This window comes from Carlito syrichta, unplaced genomic scaffold (genome assembly GCF_000164805.1).
Source record: "Carlito syrichta isolate Samal-C Ts95f unplaced genomic scaffold, Tarsius_syrichta-2.0.1 Scaffold303038, whole genome shotgun sequence".
NCBI classification, from domain to species: domain Eukaryota; kingdom Metazoa; phylum Chordata; class Mammalia; order Primates; family Tarsiidae; genus Carlito; species Carlito syrichta.
In genome coordinates, this window is record NW_007247134.1 from 206386 (window position 1) to 213617 (window position 7232).

General features: G+C 50.0%; 1 protein-coding gene across 1 annotated transcript in view; it reads left to right on the forward strand.

Moving 5' to 3' along the window:
* Positions 1-7232, forward strand: part of LOC103259866 (O-acyltransferase like protein-like) — an 89563-nt gene that overhangs the window by 76282 nt on the left and 6049 nt on the right. The window contains 3 exon segments of the mRNA XM_021712066.1: positions 216-313; positions 316-347; positions 4728-4914. Coding sequence (XP_021567741.1) covers positions 216-313; positions 316-347; positions 4728-4914 — 317 coding nt within the window.

Genomic DNA, 7232 nt, shown 5'->3' on the forward strand with positions numbered 1-7232 from the left:
GCATGCGCTACCACGCCCGGCTGATTTTTTTGATTTATTGTAGAGATGAGGTCTCACCAACTTGCCCAGGCAGATCTCGAACCCGCGGGCTCAGGAACAGTGCACCTTAAACCCTCCTTCGGGTTCATGGATGACCCCGATGGACATCTCGGGGATTCTCCTTTCCACGTTCAGATTAACTATAACCTTTTTGCTTATTTCCTTGTATTTTTTAGTGAAAATGTGAATATATTGTATTTCTTGGAGTACTACACAAAGCCCTACTGCCGATTTGGGCCATTCCTTGTAGGCCTCTTTCTGGGCATTTTCATGCACCAAACCACCAGGAAACCATTCTCAAAACCAAGGTATGGTTTCCCCACGCCTCACAGTATGGACCTGGGTTTGGCTGGGATGGGTGTGTCCCCTCTGGCCAGGTTCTTCCAAGCCCTGGGCGGAGTTAGACTGCTGGACCTTATCACATTCCTAGCACATGGTGTATGCCCAAATTCCTCCAATCTGGCTGATGCATCTTCATTTCTAGCTTCTACAACCTTGAGTTTGGTCTATTCAATCCTTCTACCTTGTGTCTTCAGCTCAGCTTGACTTGTGTTCATGCTCCGGGCTCCCTGGCCCTGATCTTTGGGCTTGAAATGGTTCCCAAATGCTCTCTCCTCATCTTGGATTTTTCCCTTTGCTCACCCTCATTTCTTCCATGGCCTCCACGTAACCTGGACTATGCTGAAGCATCTCTTTAATGGTACTTAAGGGGCACTTGTGCTGTAGTGTGTTGTTGATGTCTCTTCATGCTAAAGAATAGGAAGGACTTAACTTCTTGTTCGAGCTCAATTATCTGTCTGATTTTCGCTGAGTTCTCCTAACAAAACTCCAGAGCCCGTGGGAGCCCTGGTGCAGACCCAAAGAAACCAGTGAGGTGGGAAAACACACCCAGTGTGATTATAATGACAAGACCCTCTTCTGGAAGAAGATAGTTGTATTGGATTTTAACAGCACGCGCTCTATGGTTTCTGTAGGCAGGATTCTGGGATTCAGAAGCTGTTACTTTGCCTTTCACGTATTCCCTGAGCACACGTTTTCTTTTCTGGCTCCTTTGTGGGCAGTCATTCTGGTTCCCCATCCAACTTTGTTACTCAAGCTGGAAACCTGGGTTCATCTTGGACGCCTCCTCATTGACTACGCCCCCCCAGCCAACCAACCACCAGGCCAGGTTGAGAGTTTTTCCTGTCGCCCTCTCTGAGCCGCCGCAGCCGACCTTGTGGAAGCTCTTTTCATCTCTTGCCTGGACTTTTCCACTCGTTTCCTTGCCTCCGGTCTGGTTGATTTCAAATCCACTCTCAGGATGATCTATTTTTTCACTCTGTGGCCCAGGCTGAAGTGCAGTGGCACACTCCCTGCCACCCCAGCTTCAACCTGCTGGGCTCGGGCGATCCTTCTGCCTCAGCCTTCCAAGCAGCCGGAACGACAGGCACGCGCTATCACGCCCAGCTAATTTTTGATTTATTGTAGAGACGAGGTCTCGTCAAGTTGCCCAGATGGGTCTTGAACCCGCGGGCTCAGGTAGTTAATTAATTTTTTGAGTTGGAGTCTCACTCTGTCACCCAGGCTGGCGTGCAGTGGCACACTCATGGCCACCACAGCCTTGACCTGCTGGGCTCTGGTGATCCTTCTACCTCAGCCTTCCAAGTAGCCAGAACGACAGGTGCACGCTACCACGCCCGGCTCATTTTGATTTATTGTAGAGACAGGTCTTGCCAAGTTGCTGAACTCGCAGGCTCAGGCAGTCCACTCATTTCGGCCTCCCAAAATGCTGGGATGACAGGCTGACTCACTGAACCTGGCTGGGGTGATCTATTTAAAACGCTTCCTTGGTCATGTCCTTGGAGTGTGCAGAACCTTTTGGTGCTTTCTTTTGGCCTCTAGGATAAGGCCTGATCTGCTCAGCAAGCCCTCACAGTCCCGTAACATGGTTTCTCCAGTGTCATCTCTCTGGCCACTCTCTGTCTTGCACTTTGCATGTCGGTGATACTGACCTGTCTGCCGTACCTTTGACCGCCACCACTGTCACACACGCAAGCTATTGCTGGCATCCGTGCAGCTGCTTATGCTTCCTTCTCTGCCTGGAATGTGACCCTCCAGCCTCCAACTTTCCCCCTCACCCCTCCCTTTCATCTGACTTAACTCCTTACTATTTAAGCTTCAAAGGTCCCCTAGAGTTTACACCTCTGGGAAGTCTTCCTTTGACTGTTGGCTGGGCCGTGTCCCTTCTTTGTGTTCCTCCGTGCACTCTGCATTCCTATACCCACCCAGGTTCTTGTCTACCCCATAGACTGTGAGCCCCTCAAGGGCACAATCCATCTCACACACCTCTGAGTCACACCAGCCTCTGATTCTGACATCCCGATTCACTGGAGACACTCAGTACATGACTGAATGAAAGACAGTTTGGGCCGGGCTCGGTGGGTCAGCCTGTAATCCCAGCATTTTGGGAGGCCAAGGTGAGTGGATTGCCTGAGCCTGCGGGTTCGAGACCCGCCTGGGCAACTTGACGAGACCTCATCTCTACAACAAATCAAAAAAAATTAGCCGGGTGTGGTAGCGTGCACCTGTAGTTCCAGCTACTTGGAAGGCTGAGGCGGAAGGATCGCCGGAGCCCAGCAGGTCGAGGCTGCGGTGGCCGGGAGCGGCCACTGCATACCAGTCTGGGTGACAGAGTGAGACTCCAACTCATCAAAAAAAAAAGACAGTTTGCTTCTTAATAGAAGGAGGGCTAGGGATTCTCTTGCACCCTGAGGATACAGCTCCTGCCTAAACCCCTCTACTAGGCCCTACCTGTGTTTGTTTGCCTAGGTTTTGGGGGTGCCTCACCTTGATGTTTCAGAGAAGAGGCCTCGTGCTTGGAAACTCTCCCTGTGCTGCTCAGGGCAGGAACAGGAGATAGGATTTATTGGAAGGGATATACAGGGGCTTTGTGACTTTGTGCCTTTTTCCATCGGTTGGAGTTAGGATGTTTCCCTGGAAATGCAAAATTCAGTTGTAGATTACAACTGGGTGCCATTAAAGAGATGCTTAAACATAGTTCAGGCTATACACAGCCCAGTGAGACAATGAATGTGAGCAAAGGCAAATCCTGAGATGAAGAGGGAGCATTTGGGGATCACTTTGAGGTCCAAGGTCAGGATCAGGAAGCCTGGAGCTGGAACATAAGCCATGCTAAGCTGGAGAGAAGTAGAAGGGTTGGCTAGGTCAAACGGAAAGGTTTAGAAGCCAGAAAATAGCAGCGTTCAAATTAGAGGCCTTTGGCAGTACACCATGGGTTAGATGTGATGAGGCAGGATGCGCCGTGTGTAAAGACAGGCAAAGGCAGAAAGAGGACATGGTGCCAGGTTGTGTCTTGAGAGACTGCAGGCCCATTTAGGCCAAGAATTTGCAAAGCAATGAAGGGGACCCCAGACTCAAAGAGTGGAGTGCCCCTGAGGTTATACGTTTCCTCCCCTTCAGCCAGAAACTAGGGCAGAACCTAAGACCTAAGTGGATCTCAGAGACAAGAGGGCGGCCTGACAGGACGTGGATTCAGTCCACTGTAGACATCCTTCCAGCAGCTTGAGAACCAGAGCACCAGGAAGCCAGAGAACGCCTCAGGAGATAGGCCTGGTTCTGTGGTGGGAAAACAAATCAGAGAGGCCGTGACACTGAGGCTGGTAAGCAGGAAGCTGCGTTTATTTCTGGAACGCCGGCGTTCGGCCCCGTGGATGCCAGTTGCAAAGGGCTGGGCTTCGATCGCAGTCGGGTTTCAGCTGATATATGTTTTACATTGGCTTCGGGGGAAGGGGCTTTTCATGGTGGAAGGTTTTGTACTTTCTGTAACAATAGCACAAGCTTGTGGTTTTGGCTGCAGGCACTGAGCCCGGCGTTTGCACTTTGCAAACTGGAACATTTTCACTGTGATATATGTTTGGAAGCGTTTTCTAAAAGCCCCTGACCACGGTTCTGAGGCGATCAAGTAATGTGACAGGAGACCTAGGATCTTGAACTGAGTCGAGTATCAAGATTTAACTCGTGAGGCTGTCCTTTAAGCTGAACGTGTCGGGTCTGCATTCTCTCATTTCTCCATCATGGTTACGTCGCGATGGACCGGGATGTTGCCTAGGCTGGGGCTGTGTGCTGTTGGCCCCTTATCAGGGTAGGGCAGAACCCTTCGAGAAGGCTTCCTGTGAGTGAAGGGACAGAGTGGGAGATTAGGAGTGGGTTAGAGCATTGCTTAATTTTTTTTCTTCCCACTTTCATTTTGAAGTGGTTCTAGATTCACAGCAAGTTGCAAAAGCAGCGCAGCGAGGCCCTGTGTGTCCTTCTCCAGTTCCCCCACTGGTAACATGTGACGTAACCGTACATGATCACAGCCAGGAAACGGACACCGGCACAATCCACAGACTTTAGACCCACGAGCTGTACGCGTATGAGGTTCTGGGCCGTTGTGTCCACGTGTGCAGCTTTGTGGAATCACCACCCCAACCAAGGAACAGAACTCTCTGTCCCTGCAAAGGCCTCCCTCTGGCCACCCATTTCTAGTTCCAGCCTTCTGTTTGAGTCAAGTCCGCACAGTGACTTGAGGCTGACAAGTAAAGACCTGAAGTGACAGTAGTAACGACCAGCAATGTACGTCTGTGTGTCAAGGGAGAAAATCGTGCAGTGCCTAGAATGGGCTGAGCCCTGTCTCCCCCTCCCCACAGGTGCAGGCCTGGCTGGGGTGGAGCTGCTCTCTGTCCACCCTGTTGGCGGTGGTTGCGCTGGCCTACACGGTGGACGACGCCTCTGCTTCCCATCCAGCGGCCGTGGCTGTCTACCAGGCCGTCCACCGGACCCTGTGGGCGGCGGCCGTGGGCTGGGTCCTTCTCGCATGCCAGGAAGGCTATGGAGGTATGACACGGCAGGGGGCTTCGCTCTAGGACTCATGCACTGTTCTTTTAAAGGAGACAAGTTGAATACACAGGAGTGTAATGGAAGGGCTTCTATTTGCTGGAGTGGTTTATGATTGACAATGACTCAAAACTTCAATTTGTCTGTATCCTTGAGGAAAACACCCCACATGTTGTTTTCGATTTCACAGGGATTTATGAACAAATGCAGCTTCTGAAAGAAAAAGCTGCAGCCTCTCTGATGAAGCCCGTGTAGAAGTTGGAAGAGCTGGGCATGGTGGCTCATGCCCGTAACCCCAGCACTTTGGGAGGCCAAAGGCAGGAAAATCGCTTAAGCTCAGGAGCTCGAGACTAGCCTGGACAACATAGCAAGACCTTGTCTCTATAAAAAATAAAAAAATGAGTTGGGCATGGTGGCACATGCCTGTAGTTCCAGCTACTTGGGAGGCCGAGGCAAAAGGATTACGTGAGCCCAGGAGGTTGAGGCCTGCAGTGAGCCATAATCTCCAGCCTGAATGACAGAGTAAGACCCTGACTCAAAAGGAAAAAAAAAAAAGTTGGAAGAGAACTCAGGGAGAGTAATGTCATGAGAAAAAAAAACTACCAGTGCCGGGGGGCAAGCCTTCTGGTCATACTCCCTGGAGCCTCAGTTTCCCCATAGGAGGTTAGTTGACGAAACGCTAAGATCTTCTTCCATGATTGAGTTGGCTTTCAACTTGCAGGGAGCCAAGCAGATAAAGAAAGGGCTTAAGCTGGGCTCGGTGGCTCAGCCTGTAATCCCGCGCCTTGGGAGGCTGAGGTGAGTGGATTGCCTGAGCCCGCGGGTTCGAGACCCACCCGGGCAACTTGGCGAGACCTCATCTCTACAATAAATCAAAAATTAGCCGGGCATGGTAGCACAAGCCTGTAGTTCCAGCTACTTGGAAGACTGAGGTGGAAGGATCGCCGGAGCCCAGCAGGTCGAGGCTGCAGTGGCCGGGAGCATGCCACTGCACTCCAGCCTGGGTGACAGAGTGAGACTCCAACTCAAAAAAAAAAAAAATCAAGATTGATTGGTAGGTGGATGAGGAAGTGATTGCTTAGATAAATTTTTGGAAAATATGTGTCTGCCTGATGACCTTTAGAAAAAAATAACATTTGATTAGGAAGTGGTTGGTTAAGACTCTCAGACTAGAAGGGATCTTGATGGTTCACTGAATCTTTTCAGCCATCTTTGGTTGGTGCCAATGTAGACCATGCTCGTCTGGTTACACTCAAAGTTGTCTTTCTCTGAGTTGCCAAAGTTATTTTCTTTGCTTTTTTTTTTTTTTTTTTAGTTGGAATCTCACTCTGTCACCCAGGCTGGAGTCCAATGGCATGCTCACGGCCATCCCAGCGTCACCCTGCTGGGCTCTGACGATCCTTCTGCCTCAGCCTTCCAAGTAGCTGGAACTACAGGCTGGCGCTACCATGTCTGGCTAATTTTTGGTTTATTGTAGAGACGAGGTCTTGCCAAGTTGTCCGGGCTGGTTTCGAATCCGCGGCCTCAGCCAATCCACTCGCCTCGGCCTCCCAAAGTGCTGGGATGACAGGCTGAGCCACTGAGCCCGGCCCAGAGTCATTTTCTGACCCTGGTTCTCCTTCAGTTAAAACCCTTTGAGGTTGCTCTGTCACCTACAGATGGTCCTCAAACTTGAGTATTATATGGGCCCATTCTAAAGGAGTACAAAGTCTGACAATTAAGTTTGGGAACTTATCACTGTGCTCTTATGTTGGCAGCACTGTGCAAACAACTTGGTAAGGTTTCATAACCTCGGTATATCAGCATCTCACAGCTGTGTTCGTGTTGACATGTGGCAGTGTTTTGCTGAGTGATGTTCATTATTGTTGTTGCATGTTTTTGTGTGCTGTCATGAGAGTGTCAGAGCTTGAATGAGAGCAATGAACACACATTAAATTTCATGTTAAACTTGGCAAGAGTGGAAGTGAAATCAGGGGCATGTTAGTCCAAGTTTATAAAGATAATGTCATGAAGAAAAGTGCAGTGTACAAATGGATTAAACAATTTTCTGCAGGGAGAGAAAGTGTCACTGATAAAGAGAGGCCAGGAAGGTCAGTAGCGAGCAGGATTGATGAAATCATTGCAAAAATATGTCAAATTGTATGTCAAAAATCATCAATTGACTGTGAGAAGCATAGCAACCAAAAATAAGCATCGCCGGGCTCGGTGGCTCAGCCTGTAATCCCGTGCCTTTGGGAGTCTGAGGTGAGTGGATTGCTTGAGCCCGCGGGTTCGAGACCCGACTCATCTCTACAATAAATCAAAAAATTAGCCAGGCG